This window comes from Trachypithecus francoisi, unplaced genomic scaffold, assembly GCF_009764315.1.
Source record: "Trachypithecus francoisi isolate TF-2019V2 unplaced genomic scaffold, Tfra_2.0 Lachesis_group4, whole genome shotgun sequence".
NCBI classification, from domain to species: Eukaryota; Metazoa; Chordata; class Mammalia; order Primates; family Cercopithecidae; genus Trachypithecus; species Trachypithecus francoisi.
Window position 1 is genome coordinate 10,288,914 of NW_022681469.1, and position 23,548 is coordinate 10,312,461.

The 23,548-nt window shown below is 40.0% G+C and overlaps 1 protein-coding gene across 4 annotated transcripts in view; it reads right to left on the reverse strand.

The window, feature by feature from the left end:
* CUL1 (cullin 1) overlaps positions 1 to 23,548 on the reverse strand; it is a 103,391-nt gene that overhangs the window by 51,510 nt on the left and 28,333 nt on the right. For all 4 annotated transcript variants that reach the window (XM_033194487.1, XM_033194490.1, XM_033194486.1 and 1 more), the window contains exon 2: positions 19,840 to 20,140. In XM_033194487.1, the coding sequence (XP_033050378.1) occupies positions 19,840 to 19,979 (140 nt within the window). In that variant the 5' untranslated portion in view covers positions 19,980 to 20,140. The remainder of the gene's footprint in view (positions 1 to 19,839; positions 20,141 to 23,548) is intronic.

Sequence of the window (23,548 nt, forward strand, 5' to 3'; positions counted from 1 at the left end):
TAGGGCCTTGTTCTGGATTAGGCACTGGCTTAAGGGAACGCTGTGGCTGGTTTGATCTTCTATCCAGACCACTCCAACTTTCTCCTTATCAGCAATACGGCTGTTTCGCTTTCTTATCATTTGTGCTTTCACTAGAGCAGCGCTTTTAATTTCCTCCAAGAACTTTTCCTTTGCATGCACAATTTCGCTAACCGTTCAGCACAAGAGGCCTAGCTTTTGGCCTGTCTCAGCTTTCAACATGCCTTCCTCATTCAGCTTAATTGTTGCTAGCTTTTGATCTAAAGTGAGAGACATGCAACTCTTTTACTTGAACACTCTGAAGTCATTGTGGGGGTTATCCATTGACCTCAATTCAATGTTGTTGTGTCTCAGGGAGTAGGGAGGCCAAAGAGAGAGGGGGAAACGGCCAGTCGGTGGAGCAGACACATGCATTTATGGATTAAGTTTGCTGTTTTAGATGGGTGCAGGGTGAGGCGCCTCAAAGCCATTCTTTTTATCATTAATTTTGCCAGAGGCTTGTCTGTTAGCTTTTTTAAGAACTATTTTGGGTTTTAATAATTTTCATTACTGTATCTTTATTTCATTTCTGTACCTCTTTACTTTCTTTTTTTTTTTTTTTTGAGATGGAGTCTTGCTCCGTTGCCCAGGCTGGAGTGTGGTGGCACAATCTCAGCTAATTGCAATCTCTGCCTCCCGGGTTCAAGTGATTCTCCTGCCTTAGCCTCCTGAGTAATGGGGATTACAGGCACACACCACCACGCCTGGCTAATTTTCATGTTTTCAGTAGAGATGGGGTTTCTCTACATCGGTCAGGCTGGTCTCGAACTCCTGACCTCAGGTGATCTGCCCACCTATGCCTCCCACAGTGCTGGGATTACAGGCGTGAGCCACCGTGCCTGGCCTACTTCTTTCCTTACATATGCTTTTTCTCTACAGATCCTTGTTATGGTTAACTTTATAACTTTTTTAAAATAAGCATTTAAAATACTTACATAAAATGTTCATACTATATAAAAAGTATATGAAAAACTATACTAGAGTTTCTTCTACATGCCACTTGGCTGCATCACATAAATCTTATGTGTATGTATTTTCCTTATCATTCAGTTATATTTTCTCTTTTCCACTGTTCATTCTCTTCTAAGAGTTAAACAGTTTAGATTTCCAAAATGTATTTTTTTACCTTCAAAAAAATTTAATTTTATTTTAAAATTAAATTGCAGAAACATGAGAATGTTATCTTTTTGATAGTTTCCTTAAAATGTGATGAGACTTGTTGCCAAGTATGTAATTTCTGCTGGGCCAGAACAGCGCAGGCCATTATTTCACATGTGCCTAAAAAGAACGCCCATTTCTGCTGGATACAGGGACCCGTTAGAGCTGGTCAACTCTGTTTTTCAGATCTTCTATATTGTTTCTGATTTGTCTGTTTATTAATTACCAGGACATTTTTAGTGAAATCTCCCAATAGTTTTATCAATTTTTCTTATAATTCTCTAAAATATTTGTCATATTTTGAGGCAGTGTTAACTAATATACATATTTGAAATTACATTCCTGGTAACCTGTACCTTTTGTCATTAGGAAGTAACCATGTTTATTCCTAACAATATTGCCTTAGAAACTTATGGTATCTGATATTATTATACCTATCTTTCGGTTAGAATTTTCCTTAAATGTCTTTGTTCCAGGCCGGGCGCAGTGGCTCAAGCCTGTAATCCCAGCACTTTGGGAGGCCGAGAAGGGCGGATCACGAGGTCAGGAGATCGAGACCATCCTGGCTAACACTGTGAAACCCCGTCTCTACTTAAAAAAAAAAAAAAAAAAAAAAAAAAAAAGTCTTTGTTCCAGCCCTTTATTTTCAACCTTTGTTTCTGTGTTTTGGTGTGTCTACTGTAAACCACTGCAGCATAACTGACTTTTTAAAAAAACGGAGTCTAATAATGTGATAGATGAGTTTGGTTTTAGGTAAACTGTTTTATACTGTTATTTGGATTAATTTCTACCATCCTATTTTGTATTATCTATTTTAACTTTTTCTACGTTTCTGGTTTTCCTCCCTTTCCCCTTCTACTGGAATGGTAGTTTACTTGTTCCCTTATAGCTCCTGTTTTATTTTGGAGTTACACATTCTCGAAATGGTTAATTACCTTAAAATATGACATGCCCACTTTGCCTTACAACAATTCTGAAAGATTCTATTACCTCTTCAAATATTTCTGGTCCCCTATTTTCTCCTAGCTCTTCTATTACGAGTATGTGAGATATTTTCATGTTACCTTCTATACCTCGGTTGAAAGTCTTCAATCATCTTCTATCACTTTATCTTTGTTCAAATTTTCTAATTTTTCCTGATCTGTCTCTGGTTAAGTGATTCTCTTTCAGTTGTATCAGATTTACTGTTTAATTTTAATGACTTCATTTTACATTTATAGAATTTCTCTTTTAAAAACCTGTCTTGTTTTCTATCGTGTTTTGTTCCTTTATTCTAAAGACAGACTTTCCCCCACTCTCCTTACATCCAGAGCTCAGCTTAAATCCTTTACTAGTTGCTTTCCTGGGAGAGTACGTCGATTATTATTTTTTTCAGTTCACCTATACACTAAAGGGTATTTAGGCTTCTGTCTTCCAGGTTTCCATGGAAACGTCGCTCCCAGCCCCTCCCAGCCAGGCATAAAAGGCTTTGTTTCCTTTTCTGTGTGACCCTGCGTGCCAGCCTACCTTGCTCAAATCCTTATGCTGCCACACAGAGGCTCACAATGGTTAGTGCCTTCATTTTTAGCTCTCTTCTCTTCTTCAGATGCCTGGGAATTCCCTCTTACTTCTGTGCAGAGCATTACACTTTGCTGTATTTCACACAGCACCCAGTTTTTGGTACTTGGTTCCAGGATGTTTTAGGTTATTTAGTTCAGCGTGACTTCTGTTCCTTGGCAATCTATTGCTTCCCAGCTACTAAATTAACAAAGGTTTTTTAAAGAACAAACCCAACGATAGCTAAAGTGCAGGAAAATGGGAGCTTCCATGTGCTTGAGATAAGAGTGTACACAATTACACTGTTTCTGAAGTAAAATCTGGAAATATTCAAAAGCCTTCAGTAAGTGCATTCCTTTTGATACAGCAATTGTATTCATAAGCATTTATCACAGGGAAATCATCACGGAAGTGTACAAATACTTAGTTAGCAAACTATCACAGCATTGCTCCTAATGGCAAAAAACTTGTAACAAGGTATTTGTCAAACAAAGGGAATCAGTTAAACCCACTGTCAGATCCATCTGAAGACAGACAGAGTACGCAGTTTTTTAACGTCATGGAATAGATGGTGGTGAAAAAGACTGCAATATATTTATCAAATTTCAGCTAAGACATCAATCGTAACATGTATCATTAAGTATCACTAAGTAAAGAAAATGCTGCCAATTAGAATGCACTTTCATCACATGGAATTTTTACTTTTACTTACTAAAGAATCACCTGTTTTAGACTTAAACAGATTTATCCTAATATCCTTGCAAGTGGATAAAGAAAAGCTAAATAGATCGGCTAGGATATTGCCAAAATGTTTTTACACAGAGTCCATTCTGAATCATTATGACTCTTACTAAGGATGTCTGTGTTTTTCCATATAACATAGTCCTCTGAGCCACTAAGTGTGTTAGCACTTCTTAGTAGTAGTCCAAGACTAATTCCAGATTTTCTCTTGATCTGCGCCCATCCACTTTCTAAGCCTGATCCTGAGCTTTCTTGATATCCAAAGGTTTGTTCTTTCAGGGCAGATTCTTGCAGTGGTCCTTAAATGATTTGCTGACGGAAACAACAAGGCTGCACTCAAGTGTGCACTGATGCAGTGATGATGACTAGGTCATCACTGATACCTGGCCAACTACTGTATTATGTGCACTGACTTTGCGATGCACTGGAATCAGTGAATCAATGTAGCAGTTGCTTCTAGAGAGCTACGGGTTTTAAACTTGTGCCCACAGAATCCTTTCATTCTCACCAAGTGTTCTTTGTGGAGGAAAGCTCAGTGCCCAGAACACTGCCCCTCCACACCATCACTTCCTCCTCCAAGCCCACCCCTCAGAGACCTCACACACACACACAGGCAAGGGGCCTCACAAAACAGATTGAAAGGCACAATTTAAACAAAACCAACACCTCTTAAAAGCTGTTTTGAAGTTTCTACTCAGTTTAACACCACATTCATTTTCAAATTAGCATCACTCCTCACCATTATCTAGTCAGGAATGGAAAGCATTAGATGATAGTGGTTAGGAGACTTCCTGCTTATGACAATTTAGGTTCAACTTATGTCTAAATTGAAGAGATGAAACAAGCAAAATAGCTAAAGAACAAGCCAGAGCGTTATGATCCAACCCTCCCCACCCATAGTGGGAACCATCTTTTACTGTTTCTAGACTTAGCTCTTCATTTTTAGCTGGATATGTACATGTCTTTAAATCATATGCTTGTTTTGTGGATTTCCTGCAAATAGAGAACACATCTCCTTTCTACCCCTACCTCCACTCCATCTTCATCCTAATAGCCACTGTAGAGCCTTTAAAACTTTCAATTACTTAAACCATGATTCCAATTTTAGTACCAAAGTACCTAACCACATTTCAGGCAAATAACGATAAACTCTGGAAAATATATTAAAACAATGGTCTTGAAGGCACCGGAGAACCACCAAAAGGAGGTGTTATACTGAAAGGTGGCCTAGTGTGGGAAGAAGGGAACGGCATAGTCCAACATTGTTGATGTAAAAGAAACAGGAAAATGAGATCCACTCTCAAGACAAAAGACAATCAACAGACACCAGCTGGAGTTGACCCAAATGTTGGAATGAGGAGACAAAGACTCTAAAGCAACTATCATAGTTATAGTCAAAGATACAGAAAAATATGTTCATAATCAATGAAAATTGCAGCACAAAAATAGAAACCATGAAAAAGAACAAAATAAAAATTCTAGAACTGCAGTACCAGGAAATCTAGAATAAATTACTCATTGGATGGTCTTGACAGCAAAATAAAGACAAGAGTCATGGGTTTGAAGACAGACCAACAAAAATGATCAACTCTTGAGAGGAAAAAAAAAAAGATTAAAACTGCTAGAAAACCAAAGGGGGAAAAATCTTGAAAGCAGACAGCGAAAAATAATGTAATGTAGAAAAAGAATTCAAATGACCAGTAACTTCTCATCAAAAACTACAAAGGTCAGGAGACAGGGCAATAATATGTTTAAGTGGTGAAAGAAAAAAAAATGCTGAAAGAAAAAAGAAATCAATGTAATTCTATAGCCAGTGAAAATATCCTTCAAAGATGAAGGCAAAATAATGCTATTTTCAGGTAAAATAAAACGAAGGGAACTCATAGTACAGACCTGCATTTTGGGTGGAAGCAAATTGACACTCCAATAGAATGCTGCATCTTTGGGAAGGAATGAAGAGCAGTAGAAACAGTAAATATCTGGGTAAATATACTTTTCTTAATTCTTTAAAACACAAAGGATGGTTTAAAACAAAAATGTATAATATCGTCTTGTGGCTTTAAAAACATATGTACAAGTAATATAAAGGAGAGAGATGGGGTAGTAAATGAAACTATATAACTACGATTCCTCTACATTTTGTATGATGTAATACAATCTTAACTCTAAGTAGAATGTTAAGAAAGAAAAATGTGTACTATATCCCTAGAGCAATCTCTTTATTCCTTCTTCTCTCTTATACACACACACGCTCTGCAGTGGTATAGCTAAACAACCAACAAATACATTAAAAGGGAACTATAAAAAAATTTCAAATAATCCTAAAGAAGGGTGAAAGCAAGAACAAAGAAAATTTTTAAGGGGAGAAAAAAACTAACAAAATGGTAGGCCTAAAATTAATCTATTAATAATTACAACAAATGTTAAAGGGCTAAAACTACAATTAAAAGACAGAGATGGTCAGAAGGGGCAAAGCAGCAAGACCGTGCTATGCGTTGACATGAGGGACACAATTTAAATATAAAAATACATATAGGTTGAAAGCAAATGGATGGAAAAAGATTATCATGCAAACATTAAGCATAGGAAGAGGCTAAAGAAGCTGTAACTATCAAGACAACAAATTACTACCAGGGATAAAAAGGGACACATTTCATAATAAATGTACTTAAAAGACATATTGGCAAATGTATTTTTATCTAACAACAGAGTTTCAAAATATGTGAAAAAAAATTTGTTTTTTGAGATGGAGTTTTTATTCTGTCACCTAGGCTGGAGTGCAGTGGTGCCATCTCGGCTCACTGCAACCTCCACCTCCTGGGTTCAAGTGATTCTCCTGCCTCAGCCTCCAGAATAACTACAGGCACCCGCCACCATGACCAGCTAATTTTTGTATTTTTAGTAGAGACAGAGTTTCATCATGCTGGCCAGGCTGGTCTTGAACTCCTGGCCTCAGGTGATCTGCCTGACTTGGCCTCCCAAAGTGCTGGGATTACAGGTGTGAGCCACCACACCCAGCCTGAAATATATGAAAATTTGACAGAATTAAAGGGTAAAGGAGACAATTTCACAATCACAGGATAAGATTCAACATTCCTGTCAGCAACCAGACCACAGGAAAAATATCAATCACGACTTGGATGATCTGTTAAGACTATCAATCACCTTAAGTCATAACTTAACAGGCAGGTATAACATTCTACACCCAGTGGTACACTGGTAAATTGGCTCTCTGAGTGGGGAGAAAAAGAGAAAAGAAAAAACAAAAAGCCCTGATTCATAGCCTTTGTAGATGTCTATTGTGTAAGGTTCCCACCATGGCAGATGCAAACTACCAACAGGACAATATCACACACAGGGAGCTGGGGAGAGATGGGCACAATCATCTCCTGCAAGCTGATCTGATCCAGCTCCAGCACACCACTGTCTACAGCCAACAGCTGCAGAACCCACATTTTTTAAGAGCGCATGGTATGTTCACCAAGATAGGCTTTATCTGGGCCATTAAACACGTTGCAATACATTTAAAAGGACTAAAATTATACAGTGTGTTCTCTGATCAAAATGGAATTATAATTAGGAAGTAGTAACAATAAGCTACCCGGGAAAATCCAGTATTTCTAAACAATATCTTTCTATATAATTCAAAGGTCAAAGAGTTTTGAACTAAATGATAATGAAGATACATCAAAATTTGTGGAATGAGGCTAAAAATCCTTACAAGGAAATTTATACTTTCAAACACTTATATCAAAAAAGGTAGAAAGGGTTGGGCATGATGGCTGATGCCTGTAATCCCAGAACTTTGGGAGGCCAAGGCAGGTGGATCATTTGAGGTCAAGAATTTGAGACTAGCCTGGCCAACATGGTCAAACACCCAGTCTCTACTAAAAACACAAAAATTAGCTGGGCGTGGTGGTGCATGTCTGTAATCCCAGCTACTCAGGAGGCTGAGGCAGGAGAATCACTTGAACCCAGGAGGCAGAGACTGCAGTGAGCCAAGAACATGCCACTGCACTCCAGTCTGGGTGACAGATTCCATCTCAAAAAACAAACAAACACACAAAAAACAGAAAAGGTAGAAAGATTTAAGAATTATTACAATGGCAATACTCCCTGACATGGTTTGGCTGTGTCCCCACCCAAATAGCACCTTGAACTGTAATAATCCCCACATGTCAAGGGCAAGGTGGAGATAACTGAATCATGAAAGCAGTTTCCCTGATAGTGTTCTTGTGGTAGTGAATAAGTCTCACAGAATCTGACAGTTTTTATAAATGGGAGTTTCCCAGCGTAAGATCTCTTGCCTATCGCCATCTAAGACGTGCCTTTGCTTCTCCTTTGCCTTCTGCCATGATTGTGAGGCCTCCCCAGTCATGTGGAACTGTGAGTCCATTAAACCTCTTTCCTTTACAAATTACCCAGTCTCGGGTATGTCTTTATTAGCAGCATGAGAACAGACAAATACACTGCCCAAATTGATCCACAGATTCAATGTAATCTCTATCAGAATCCCAGTTGGTTTCATTGTGGGAAGTAATAAGCTGATTCCAAAATTCATATGGAACTACAAGAGACTCAAAAGAGCCAAAATAATCTTCAAAAAGAACAATATTAGAGGACTCAAACATCACAATTTCAAAACTTACTACAAAATGACAGTAATAAACCCATGAGTCTGTGGACACCTGATTTTCAATAAGGGTGCACATTGAAACCACAATGAGATACTACTTCATTCTCTCTAGGATGGCTAGAATCAAAAAGTCAGAAAATAATAAGTGTTGAGCTGGATGTGGTGGCTCATGCCTGCGATCCCAGAACTTTGGGAAGCCAAGGTAGGAGAATCACTTGAGGCCAGGAGTTCGAGACCAGCCTGGCCAACAATGATGAAACCCTGTCTCAACTACAAACACCAAAATTGCTGGGCATGGTGGTGCTCACCTGTGGTTCCAGCTACTCGGGAGGCTGAGGCGGGAGAATCGCTTGAACCTAAGAGGCAGAGGTTGCAGTCAGCTGAGATCTCGCCATGCACTCCAGCCTGAATGACAGCAAGATTCTGTCTCAAAATAAATAAACAAATAAGTACAACACAACACAACAAGTGTTGGCCAGACTATGGAGAAACTGGAACCCTCATACACTGCTGGTGGGAAAGTAAAATAATGCAGCCACTTTGGAAAATAATTTGGCAGTTCTGCAAATGGTTAAACACAGAGTTACCATCTGACCCAGAAATTACACTTGTAGGCATCTAAGAAAAATGAAAATATATGTCTACATAGAAACCTGTACACAAATATTTACAGCAGCACTATTCGTAATAGTAAAAGGTGGAAATAACCCAACTGTCCATCACCTGATGAATGAATAAACAAAATGTGGCATATCCACAGAATGGAATCTTCTTTTATCATAAAAATGAAGTACTGACATCTGCTACAACATGGATGAATTTGAAAACATTATACTAAGTGGAAGAAAGCCAGTCACAAAAGACCACATGTATTAGTCTGCTTAGGCTGCCATAACAAAATACCACAGACTAGATGGCTTAAACAACAGGAATTTATTTTCTCACAGTTCTGGAGACTAGAGGTCCGAGCTCAAGGTACTGTCAGGGTTGGTTTCTGGTGAGGGCTCTCTTCCAGGGTTGCAGACGGTCGCCTTCTCGCTGTGTCCTCACATGGCCTTTCCTCTGTGTATGTGGAGAGAGAGCTCTCTGGTGTCTCTTCCTCTTCTCGTAAGGACACTAATCCTATCAGGGTAAGGCCCCACCCTCACGATCTTATTTAACCTTAATTATTCCCCCAAAGAACCTTACCTCCAAATACCATCCAAATACACTGGGGGTTAGAGTTTTAAGATATGAATGGAGGAAGGGCACAACAATTAAGTCCATAACACCACATATCATATAGTTATATTTACACAAAATATTCAGAATAGGCGAATTTATAGAGACAGAAAGTACATTAGCAGAAGGATGGGGTAAGAAGGAAGCAATAACTAAAGGGCACAGGGTTTCTTTTTGAGATGATGAAAATCTTCTAAAATTGAATGTGACAGATGAACATTATCTGTGAATATACCAGAAACTAATGAAATGTACACTTTAAATGAGTGCATTGTATGCTATGTGAATTATATCTCAACAAAGCCATTAAGGCCAGGCACAGTGGCTCAGACCTGTAATTCCAGCCCTTTGGGAGGCCGAGGTAGGTGGATTACTGGAGGTCAGGAGTTCAAGACCAGCCTGGCCAACATGGTGAAACCCCATCTCTACTAAAAATACAAAAAAATTAGCTGGGTGTGGTGGCATGCACCTGTAATCCCAGCTACTCAGGAGGCTGAGGCAGGAGAATCGCTTGAACCCGTGAGGTGGAGGTTGCAGTGAGCCAGGATCACGCCATTGCACTCCAGCCTGGGCAAACAGCAAAACTCTGTCTCAAAAAAAAAAAAAAAAAAGCCATTAAAAACATTCAATACCATTCCAATCAATCAACTTTTGGGGTAGAAATGGACAAGAAGTTGCCAGCCCATTGAGGAAAAGTCTTTTTCAACAAATGGCACTGGAATAATTGGATATCCACACAGGGAAAATTTAACCTCAAGACTTACTGCACACCATATACAAAAGTTAACTCCAGGTGGATCACAGGTCTAACAGTAAATGCCCAAACCATAAAATCTTATGAGGAAAACACAAAATATCTTTGAGATTGAGGCAAAGGTTTCTTATGTCACAGAGGCAATAACTGCAAAAAAAATAAAACCAATAAATTACGTTTCCCCAAAATACACATTTGCTTACCCAAAGACACCATTAAGAAAATGATTAGCAAGCCTCAGACTTGAAGAAAATATTAGCAAAATATATCTGACAAAACACTGGTACCCTTGACATATAAATAACTAAAACTAACAAAAAGCAAAATATCCCAAAAATGGAAAAAACCGGAGGCAAAAGACTTGGACACTTTACAAAAGATGACACACGAATGGTCAATGAGCATATAAAAAGGTGCTCAATGTACATGAAGTTTACATGGCAGCCCAAGAGGTGCCCCCAGTCTAGGGCACCTTTGCCTAAAGAACAGGATCAACTGTGCTTTGAATCCAGGCTGAGTCAGCGGAGGCAGGAGTGAAAGCAGATCTTATATAGCTCTGATGACACACAGTCTTAGCTTCATCGTATTTTTATCTCAGCTTTAAATCAACTGAACTATATGGAGAAATGTTATCAGAAATGGAACGAGCAGGCTCTTCATGTGATCAGAAGCTGCCTGAGGGAGATGTGTCCAGGGCACCAGCCCCTCCTCAGACCCCACTGGTATGAGACCTGAGGAAAAAGAGCTCTTGGGATAATTCAAGTATATTATCTGGAAGGGGAGAATTCCCCATGTTCAAGGAAGGACTGTAAAACGGATGTATTCCTGAATTATCAGGTGTGCCATTTTCCTGAAGAATGAGCCCTGAAGGGCGCCTGTGTGAAGGGACAGGGCCGGCGCCTCCCGGCTGCTCTCTATGGTGTGGGCTCCAACCCGCCGCCCCAACGACGCCACACTCACCACCTGTTGCCCCAACATGCACACAAATTAAGTGTTCATAAGTCATTTACTTTAGAAGAGTAGAAAAATGAACTATGACTAATCTTTAGGAGAAAAATGGTCACATCTAAAGTTATTCTTAAAGGAAAAAAATTAAAACAGAGTATGAGGAAAAGTTAAATATAGGAATTAAGATGAAATAAGAAAATGCAAAAACATCAGAGATAAAAAATTAAAAGTCTACAAGGCAATAAAAGTTTCATTCAGCAAACAATAGATTAGGTATTTTATACTAAGGCAGCCATCGACTCTAACAAACCCATACGTTTGACTTTTAAAACTCTGAGGTTCTTTGCTGAAGGTCCTCCGAGAACTTCTTTGGCCAGAAAGCAGGTGAGAACATAAGCAGGTATCTGGGGCCTCCTCCGCAGGCGGGTGGGGAAATGGTGTAACATGGTACAGGGGTTTATGTCCAAGAGCCAAGCCTGGTTCAGCCTCCACACAGGTCCTACAACTCTTCTGTCGTCCGTGAAACGTTGTCCGCCGAGGTATGCTTCTGTACTGATGGGCAGGGGCAAGTCGTTGTGAAAGGGTCCTATTAGATGCAAAGCTTCACATCTCACCTTTCAGCAAGCAGACACCCTCTGGGCACCTGCCCAGTGCCAGGCACCATGTGGGTGACTTAGGCCTCACCAATAGACTGCCTTCCCGGAGTTCAGCATTTACTACTAATGTAATATAAAGTGAGCCGCAAGGTGACGGAGCCAGTGTTCTCAAATGTCTCTGTTACCCACAGCACCGTGCCTTATTTCTGAAGTCAACACATCTGGGGAATCAATTCTTGACTTTTAGTTATTGCCAAACTCCAACCATTCCCTTAGCTAAAAGAAAAGCGAATTCAATCAAAGAAGCAAAACTAAACAGAACAGAACCATTTCCTACTACCACTTGTTTCCCAAATGCGACTTAAGAAGTGGAAATTTAAACAAGTAATTTGTATTAAAATCACATGGAAAGACTCTGCACTAAAAGTTTTATTAAAAATACAGTACTTCCTAGGCCGGGTGCGGTGGCTCACCTCTGTAATCCCAGCACTTTGGGAGGTCGAGGCAGACAGATCGCTTGAGGTCAGGAGCTCGAGACCAGCCTGGCTAACATGAAACCCAGTCTCTACTAAAAATACAAAAATTAGCCAGGCAAGGTGGTGCGCACCTGAAATTCCAGCCACTCGGGAGGTTGAGGTACGAGAACAGCTTGAACCCAGGACGCGGAGGTTGCAGTGAGCCAAAATCACACCACTGCACTCCAGCCTGGGCAACAGAGCGAGACACCCTCTGAAAAATAAATAAATAAATACACACACACACACACACACACACACACACACAGTACTTCCTATCTTCACACATTAACAAGTTAACCTGTACCAAATGGCAAACCAGCAGGCTCACATACTATTCTGTATAATCCGTCTGTAGTCATAAAAGAATAAAGTCCTGTCCAGTCTGTGGGTAGGTGCATTTCTGAAAAGAAATATCCTATACGAGGCAAATAAATTCACATCTAATAGCATACTTCAAAAGCAAAAACTAATTGCAATTGATTATAATGAGCTAAAAACTGTGTTACATAATGTTCAAAGTACTCTGAGTATATATCCCATGAATCAAACTTTGAAAAATAGCTGAAGAACATGCCATATTTATACTAACCCCGCCCCCAACCAAAAAAAAAAAAAATCACTTGTGACAAGTATGCAATCTCATAATTTCTACAGGGTCTTACTTTAAGACAGATATATAATTTCTCAATTCTAAGAGTAATTTTAATAGTACTAGGTCAGTAGTAAAAGGTAGCGAGAATTTTGCAAGCTAGGACTTAACATTTGCAAAAGGCAAACTAATAAACTGTACTTTAAAATGCATGCTCTACACTGAAAATCTAGAAGGCAAAGAAGAGCAACTTTTAAAAACTCATCTATAAGCCCACCATCTTATAAGGGACAGTTCCTTTCCATATGGTATACAAAAAGGTTTTCAAAAGCAGGAGTGTGTGCTGATGGTTCACAACTCACATACCATTTCACATCCTGCTTTCCCACAGCAATATATTACGAACATTATTCCATGTCAATAGTCTTCATTGCATTTTTAAATGCAGTTTATAGTTACATCAAATCCTTAATACTGAAGATTGAGGTTGTTTCCCATTGTTTCCTATTATTAAAATATGCCGAAGAGCCTCGCACATGCGATTTTGAATATAACTATTTCCTTAGGATCAAGTTTAAAAAATAAACAAATTGCTGGGCCACAGTATATTTTTATGTCTCTAGAAATATATTTCCAGGCCAGGCTTGTGTGGTTCATGCTTGTAACCCCTCAACTTTGGGAGGCCAACGTGGGAGGATTGCTTGAAGCCAGGAGTTCAAGACCAGCCTGGGCAATATAGCAAGACTCCATGTCTGCAAAAAATAAAAAATTAGGTGTGGTGGTGTGCCCCTGCAGTCCCAGCTATTCAGGAGGTTGAGGTGGGGTGGGTGGTGGAATCACTTGAGTCCAGGAGTTGCAGGCTGCACTGAGCTATGATCGTGCCATTGCACTCGAGCCTAGGTGAAAGGGCAAGATGCTATCTCAAAACAAAAAAATGCATTTCTAAATTTCCCTCCAGAAAGATCAGAGCAAACTAACATTTCTGCCTGCACTGTACCGCTTGGTCTCCTCGCCAACACTGGCTGTAATAGTCATTTCTTAACAATGTTTTTCAACATGATAGGTAAAAATAGGGTCTCACTCTGTTGCTCAGGCTGGAGTGCAGTGGTGTGATCATGACTCACTGCAGCCTCGACCTCCCAGGAGCAAGTGGTTCTCCTGCCTCAGCCTCCTGAGTAGTTGGGACTACAGGTGTGCACCACCACACCTGGCTATTTCCTTTTTTTTTTTTTTTTAGAGACAAGGTTTTGCTATGTTGCCCAGACTGGTGTCAAACTCCTGAGCTCAAGTGATCCACCTGCATTGGCCTCCCAAATTCTGGGAATTAAAGGCGTGAGCATGGCTGGCCTAATTCTTCATTTCTTTAACAGTTATAAGGTTGAACATTTTTCCATATGCTTACTATCTGCATTTTTTCTTTCTGTGAACCAGTATGTCCTTTTACAGACTTATGCTAAAACTATGGATAAACATATATCTATACACACACAAGAGAAGGAAAGATTACATCTGAAAAATATGAAAACTTTCTCTGTTTAGGTTCCTTTGATGTAAGCCATGTTCATTAGGTGAGCAGAATCAGATTAATGTAAGACTCCTAAATGAAGAGTGCAAGATGAAAAGTGTCTAAACACATTTGTTGGGCTGGATGGTTATTCTAAAACAGACATGGATCATCATTAATCTACTTTGAAGACAATTTGTTATTCCTTCTGTTTGATCTGCTGTTCTTTGAAATTTTGGTTTTCTATAAAGGAGAGAATTTTGCAGTGAGCAGGTGAAGTAGGACGGCTGCCACCTGAGCACTCCTCTGCAGCTGCAGCTCCTATGGAAGGGAAGGCGATGGTCAGAGTGTGGACCTGAAAAGAGTGGTGGCAGCAGCCAAGACGGGACTGCTCAACTGGCAGGTGCAGAGTTGCAGCAGGGACCAGTGTGTCCTGGCACAGTGTCCCTGCAAAGCACAGCCATAGGCTCCAAGGGCTCAGGAGACTGACTCGGGTGAAAAAGTGCCCCGACCCCCAGCAATCACGAATCTTATCACAAAACATCAAAACCGACGATTAAATGTGAATTCTGAATGTGCTTATGTTATGACTTACTGAGAGCAACCAAGATCAATCTCATTCTCATTCTCAAATATGAATGAATGATTCTCAAATCAACCAATTTCATTCTCAAATATGAAAGAGATTCTTATGGTGCCAGTGGGGGAAAAGACGACTGGAAAAAGCAGGCTAAGGAATAGAACAAACTGATTCAGGCCACAGCACTGTACAGGAAGACAAATAGAAACTTCCAAGTTTATGAGAATTTATTCAGGTAGAGAGAGAAAAAAAGAAAGACATCAGCATGAAAGTTTAAACTGATGCCAAGAGAAGGTAAAATTATGAATCTGAGGTACGTGACCTGGAAACAAGACACAGGTAGGTCTGGGGCCCAGAACAATGAACAGAAACCTCCAACACGTGACTTGACACCTGCACAAGCTAGGCTGGACCCTCATACTTCACTGCATCCCCTTAAATGCCTCTCTAGCTGGGACCCATGTTTGTCTTCCAACCTCAGCACAACACCTGAAATATAGTGGAGTCAATAAATTGAATAAGAAATGCCAATACCTATTTCAAATTTGAAAGGAAGGAAACCTGGTATTTACCCACCTGCATAGAATTTTATTCTGTGTATTTTATTGTAAAAGAAAAACAGGCCGGGTGCGGTGGCTCATACCTGTAATCCCAGCATTTTGGGAGGCCCAGGTGGGCGGATAGCTTGAGTCCAGGAGTTCGAGACCAGCCTGGGCAACATGGTGAGACAAAAAAATTTGTAGAGACAGGAAACCCTGTCTCTACAAAAAATACAAAAATTAGACAGATGTAGTGGTGTGCACCTGTGGTCCCAGTTACTTGGAGGCTGAGGCGGGGTGATCACCTGACCCCAGCTTGTGGCTGTAATGAGCCATGAACCCATGACTGCACTCCAGCCTGGGTTGACAGAGTGAGACTCTGTCTCTGACACACACACACACACACACACACACACACAGTTGCTGCATGGTAACTATACACATGTAAGACATCATAGAAAACTAGAAGTGAATAGTTGGAAGCGCTTAACAGATAGACTCACAGTGGAGAGTAATGGCTCAAGGCTAAAACTTTAGGAGAAAAACCAAGTCTTTGAGAAACGGCTAAAAACCAAGTTAACCAAAGTGGATCTTTCTGTCTGTAGATGCTCTGGTCATTTTCTTTTCTGTCTTTTCTGATTTTTTTATTTTTTATTTTTGGCTTTTCCAAAATTCCCTTCTTTCACCATTTTGAGTTGAAAAGTCAAGATAAATATTTATGCTGTAGAATAACCCACCTCCCTGCTACAGCAACCACAAATGTCACAGGTTCCTAAAGGCTCCAAGAATATTTGTTTTACAGCAAGGAGTAGTTGCTTTTTCTAAAAAAACACTCAATTTTCTCCTCCAGGATACACAATAGGTAAAAATCTAGCTGTTAACTACCAACCAGAGTTAGGGGAAGGAAAAGAATCCCTCCTTTTTCTCTCAACCAGTTTTCCTTTCTAACCCACTTCCTTTGCCAACTGCTGATGAGGCATGTCTAATTTTGCAGAGTGATACTAGAACAGATGAGGGGCACTGCCAGCTTCTTCTTCCCCACTCCAAAGCACCTCCTGCCCTGAAATGCAACCTTTCACAACTGTATGTGTTAGATGTCACAGTGAACAAGCCTTTAGGAGATTATTTTAAAATGACCAAATATATACCAGTAAGAGAAAACTTCTGAAAAACTGCTCTGTTATGCAACCTGGGGCTGGAATAAAACAGCAATAATGGCAACATATACACAATTCCAAAAAGTACTATGTGTAAATGGCTTAAAGTGAAGATGGCTCTACAAAAACATGACCGACAACTCAAAATTCTTTCAGTTCTCACAGTGATGCTGAAAAGATATGTGAAGAGTTAGGGGATAAAATCACATTTTACGATTTTCATAATTAATAAATGTAAGTATACACTCTATTGTTTCACTTCTATCCTAATATATTGAAGAGTTAATCAAAATACTTCACAACTTCTCAAAGAAAGTATAGAAATGTAATACTCTGAGAAATGGGATCCATTCAAATATAGTAGCTGAAGGCTACATAGAGGGTCTAAAGGCGATTCTAGATTCAGACTGCTGAGAATCTTAAGACTCGCCTCACCACCACTACTAGCTGCTATACAACTAGGTTCCTGAAGCTTATCCACAGAGGAAGGTGACTGCCACCAGCCCGCGGTGAGATAAGGCTTAATGAGGTGTGGACGGTTCGAAGCACAAAGCCTGACACACAGGACTCAAACTGTAGCCATTATTTCATAAAAATGTCCAAAGAATTAAAGAAAGATATTTTAGATTTGGTTTAGATTCTCCAATTTTTTGTAAATATATGGAGCTATTACTTTCTCAGACAAAACTGGAAAAAAAACTACCCAATTTGAGTGGCAGTCCTGAAAAAAATTAAAGTTGCAGGTACCAGAACAACTATAAATTATACAAATTTAATTATTTGTAGAATACAAGAATTCGGTAACTTCTGCTAGCATACAAAGTCTCACTGTCTTATGAGCAAAAATAACCCATCAGAAAAAGGACCAACCTGATTTAGTAAGAAAGAACACATTAAGAAATTCCCAAGGCTGGGCGTGGTGGCTCATGCCGGTAATCCCAGCACTCTGGAGGCCAAGGCAGGCGGAATGCTTGAGCCCAGAAGTTTGAGACCAGCCTGGGTAACTTGGTGAGACAGTCTCTAGGGGAAAAAAATAAAATAAAATAAAAATTTGCCGGGCATGGTGGTGTGTGCCTGTGGCCCCAAACACTTGAAGGCTGAGATGGGAGGATCGTTTGAGCCTGGGAGGCAGAGGGTGCAGTGAGCTGAGATCGTGTCACTGCACTTAGTCTGGGTGACAGAGCAAGACTCTGCCTCAAAAAAAAAAAAAAAAAAAAGGCATGACTTATAAGGCATATTAATTATATCTCAATAAGGTGGATTTTAAAAATACATTCTCCAGAGACAGATCAGCAGTGACACCTCCTTGGGCTCTGGAGCAGTGCTCTCCTGCTTTCTGTACATCAGAAATCCCACTCGTGTCTTGCCTCACCGGTGGAACCCCCACCCTTCAGCTTTCTTACAAGAATTAAGAAAATGCCATGCCTAGCAAGCCAGAACGCTGCTGGGTGGCATAATAGCCTCTCAGTTGGCAAAGACTCTATCTTCTTTAAAAGCATCCTACCCATCACAGCACCCTGCAATCCCACTCCTGAGTATACACCCTGGAGACCAGAAGTCACAGAGCCACTCAAAAACTCTCACACAATGTTTACAGTGGTATTAGTAACAGTCAAAAGGTGGAAAAAACCCAAATATCCATCACTGATCAATGGGCAAACAAAATGCAGACTAGCTATACAATTGAGTCATAAAAAGGAACGACGCACACAGTGATACGTGCTACAAGGATGAAGGCTCCAACCATGCTAGGTCAAAGAAGCCACATAGGCAGCCCGCAGATCATATGATTCCATTTATGCAAAATGTACAGAATGGGCAAATTCATAGAGACAAAGTAAATGACGGTTGCCAGCGCCTGGGGGGACAAGGGCATGAGGAGTGACTGCTAATGGGTACAAGGTGTTGTTTTGGGGTGATTAAAATGTTCTAAAGTTAGATAGTGGTGATAGGTGCAAACCTCTGTAAATATACTAAAAACCACTGCACTGTATACTTTTTAAAAGGTTGAATTTTATGGTACGTAATTACATCTCAGTAAAGCTATTATTTTAAAAGTATTCTATATGTAAGTGTATATACATATATAAATATGCAAACACACAATACATTTTATGCTAATTCTGAGACTGACATAGTTTTAAATCTACTTAATTGTTTTTTAGGATTCTGAAGTATTAACATAGGTAAGAACATACTGGAATATCACAAAAACTAGTTTGATAGTAACTGATATATTCTAAAAATTTAAACCTGAAGCTGTTGAATCAGCAACTTTAAAGTCCTAGAAACAGTGGCAATCTGCTCTCTCCTGAGTAAGCTTAACTCTAATTTCAATGTCGTACTTGTATGGAATCAAGAAAACCTCCAAATTAGCTGGTGCATCTCCAACCACATGAATAGCGGGAACTGCATCTCCTCCACCCTCATCACCTTTGTAGCACACAGCACAGTCCCCCATGCACATCATGGACCAAAAACAAAAGGAATAAAATTCTTTTTAGATATTGTACTTTAGAAAATAGGGCCAGAGCCTGGGCAACATAGCAAGACTCTGTCTCTATAAACGATGAAAAAAAATTGGCCAGGTGTGGTGGCACGTGTCTGTGGTCCCAGCTACTTGGGAGGCTGAGATGGGAGGACTGGTTGAGCCCAGGCAGCTGAGGTTGCAGTGAGCTGTGATCACACCACTGCACTCCAGCCTCGGTGACAGAGCGAGACCTTGTCTCAAACACACAAAAAAATAGGGCCATAACAGGCAAACTTTTGCTCGATGTTCTATCCCTTTAGATCAGGTCAACGAACTTTTCCTGTAAAAGGGCAGGTAGTAAGTACTTTAGGCTTCACGGACAAAACCGTTCCTGATACAACTACTTAACTCTGTTCTCATAACACAAAGCAGTCATAGACAACATATAAACAAATGGACAGTAACACAAACAATCTGCTGAGAACCTCAGGACCTTGCTTTGGACCAGAGTTGCCCAACGGAACCTTCTACAATGACAGAAACGCTTTATTTACTCAACACACAGCTAGTGCGCCTAAGGAACTGAACCTGTAAAATATTTCAAATGTAAACAGCCACGTGTGCTCAGTGGTGACCGTACTGCCCAGCACTGCATCTGACTAAAAATGAACCAGTTCTACTCTGTTCAAAAACTTAAGTCTAAAAATGAACCCTGCAATTATTTTACATGATGAACTGGGAGGAGAAAACAATATAAAATTCTAATAATTCATAAGTCTTACTAGTAAATAATCAAAACTCTAAGCAAATCAACCTGCGCTAGGCAGGAGGATACGTGTAGAGCTCCATATATCTGGACTTGGCCATGCTCTGCCGCGTGTACACCTGCTGGATGCCGGCTCTGAGGTCGTCCCAGATCTGGTCCAGGCCAATCTGCTTCAGGCCGTGGGGGTTCTGACTCCGGGTTGACGACATTGTGAGGGATGTTCTAAAGTCGTCCAGTGCAGCAATCCTTATTCAAAGTACAGCTAGTTCTCCATTAGATGAAAATATACAGTACCATTCCAAATTTATTCACAGCAGCTCAGAAAGGATGTCCTTTAAATGTAGAGAATGAAATCTCATTGCAGGCAAACCTGAGGAAGAAATAAAGAGAATTAGTGGATTGTCTCTGGGGTACTGTAATAGGGTGAGACACACTGACAGAAACACTCAGTCGGCAGGCATTAGCAGGGCCCAGTCTAATCCAGAGACCATTTCTCTATGTGGAAACACATTCATGTTAATTATATGGTCTGTGTACAAAAATATGCTTATTTAGTTCAAAATCATTACAATATTAGCACTCAAGAGAAAAGCTAGGTAAAAATTTGCACAAGCACAACTAACTCTGTTGCCTTTCTCTGCCTTCTAAAGTTACCAAAAAAATATATCATTTGACCTAGATGACAATTAGAAAGACAAACTCAAAGAAAAAAGGGCAAAGGATATGCTCAGGAAGTTCCCAGGAACACAAACAGCTAATAAATAGGAAAAATCACTCAATCTCACGGGTTACCTAGGACTTTTAGTAACTTTTCTCTTAGAATTCAGCGAGAATGCAAATGTTGGTGAGGCTGAAAATGAAAGGAAATAAGCACTCCCCTTCTAAGGAGGGAATCTGGCAAGAATTATCAAGATTTAAAATGTACTCCGAATTCAGAGAGACCTGAGTTTGAAGCTCAGTGCCACACCTACTAGGCAGGTACATGCAGTACTGGATGAATTTCTTAACCTCTCTAAGCTTTAATTTCCTAGTCTGCAAAATGGAGGCCAATTACTTTCCTCAAATGGATGTTGTAGAGTTTAAATAAGATGATGTGTAAGAAAATACTTAACACAGAGTAAATGCTTAACACATGGCAGTGGCTACTATTTCTAAGTATATGGAGCTAATGCCAAATACAATATATAATGCTTCAGCATCTTAGACTCATAAGTAAAGTAACTTAGGTATTCAATATTGTATCAAACCAGTACTTCTCAATGCACAGTATCACAGACATAATTTAAGGACTATCTATGTGTAGCACATCAAAACGTAAAGGTTTTAAATAGGTATTTCCAGTGCAAATGAAGAAACACTGAATTATTTTAATGGTTTCATAAAACAAATGTTACTGGGAAGTAAATGAGATCTGGAACAATGAGGCTAGGTTATTGAAGCCTGCAAATCTATGTGTGAGTTACCTTGTCAAGTAATTCAGCTCATCCTATATCCTCAATGGCACTGCAGAGCTCTGTGTGATCTAAGGCACATTTAGGGACCCTGTGAGGTCATGCTTAAGGAGTAAGTCTGAACCACTGAAACCTATTCTCTAATTAATTTATTTATATTCTAGGCTGTGGGTCTTAATATTTTATAAATCTACAACACCATTTCTGATCCTGAAAGTATTTTATGTCTTACATTCAAATTGGTATGTTCAAATGTGGAATATAAAAGTATCTAACACAAGGACTCCCTTAAGTTTTAAGAAACTGACAACTCAGCAACCACTCTGGAAATGCCTCCTGTGTGTAGTTTCCATGTGCTTTCCTTTCATCATCTACTTTGGGAGGGTCAATAGCACACTTACTAATAATAAGCATGTTTTGGACTGGTGGTACCATCTGATAGCATCAACTGTTTGGACCTACCCTACTTTCCCCATCACTTAATTTTTTCCTAAGGGGAAATAATCACTGAAATTCCCCAAACTCATAGTTCAGTTAATTCTATCTTGGATGATCTTTCTCATACCTCTCTAGATGCTCTTTTACCCCTTTTCCTTTTACTTGTCTTATAATTTCTATCAGCAACTGAAAAAAAATGTTCTACTCTGCCCCCCAAATGCCTTTCTCCATCAGCCTTGTCTGTGTCAGTGAGTGGCAACACCACATGTATCCACAAGTCAGAAACCTGGGAATGAGTCTGATGCCACAGCCCTCACCCTTTCACACTCAAGTGCTACAGACTTCACTTCAAATCCATTCGCTCATCTCCACTTCCTCCTCTAGTAATCATCGCCATCTCTTACCCGGGCCACTATTTTAATTGTCTAAACTAGATTGGAATACCTTGTGTCTGCTTGTATCATTCTTGACATGGCAGTCAGCTGCCTAAAATCGCTGTCATCCTAATTCTGAATAGGCTGTCACCCTAAGAGCAACAGGGAGCCAAGGCAGAGTTTGAAGAAGGGAAATCCTTAATATGGCACTAACAGATCCTTTTCTCTCTCCTCATTTGCCTCTTACAAAACCTCAACTCTCCCCCGCCCTCCCCTCAGGTTCAGCCCACGGATGTCCCTTCCCTGGCCATGACAGTCTCCTTTCCCCACCAGAGGATCTCTGCATATGCTGCTGCTGCTGCCTAGACAGTTCTAGAGAGTTCCTCCCCTTTTTCAAGTTGCCTTCCAGTCATACTTTCAAAGGAGCCTTACTAGGAAGTCCCAGAAGATGTTCAGGTTTGCCTTTAAATGGGATTTTCCCTTCTTAACACTTACTCCGGGCCATAATCCTGCACTTGTTTCTGTACTGTAACTCCCTCACTTCACTGGGGTGCAAGCCCCACAGGCTCGTGAGAACCTCATACAGAGCCTGGCATGCTGCTCAATAAATATTTTACAGAAATAAATGAAGGAATAAATTAGGGAACTGAAAAGCTATATGTCTTAAGAAGATTTAGGAATAAAATACCAGTATCATCAAGCATCTGAACTTACTCAAAATCCCTCTTTAGAATCTCTACAAAATTCTATCTCGTTTCTTCTAAACTTTTTCCTTCAAATATTGGATTTTAGGCTAAAAATTATGTCTTGTTGTTTCATTTAGTCATGTTTTACATTATTTTGGTCATTGCAAATATATATATATCCCAACACGGTGTTTAAACAGGCTTATGAAAATTACAGAATTTTAGTGACTACTTAGTTTTAATGTTTAGTAGGAAGCTAAGCTACCACATGTCAGGCACCATCCTAGGCATTATTTACTCTTAACGGTAAACAGACATGCTCCATGCTCATAACGCTACACTGACGGAATAAAGCGTGCTTATTCATTTATTTATTTTTAAATAGGGTATCACTCTTGCTCAGGCTGGAGTGCAGTGGCGTGATCATGGCTCACTGCAGCCTCAACTCCCTGGGCTCAGGTGATCCACCCACCTCAGCCTCTCAAATAGCTGGGACTACAGGTTAGGACAACCATGCCTGGCTAATTTTTATTATTTATGTATTTATTTTTTGGGGTAGAGATGGTGTTTCGCCATGTTGCCCAGGCTGGTCTTGAACTCCTGAGCTCAAGCAATCCTCCTGCCTCAGCCTCCCAAAGTGCTGGGATTACAGGCGTGAGCCATGGGGTGCCCGGCCAAGTATACTTCTTTCTAAGATGCTGACACGTAACTTTTTTTTTTACAAGTATATAACCTACTTGTAATTTTTTTAATTACAAGTATATAACCTACTTGTAAATCAGAAACTTTATGTGCTATGCATTTGTGTACCAAAAGCATTTCTTCTTAA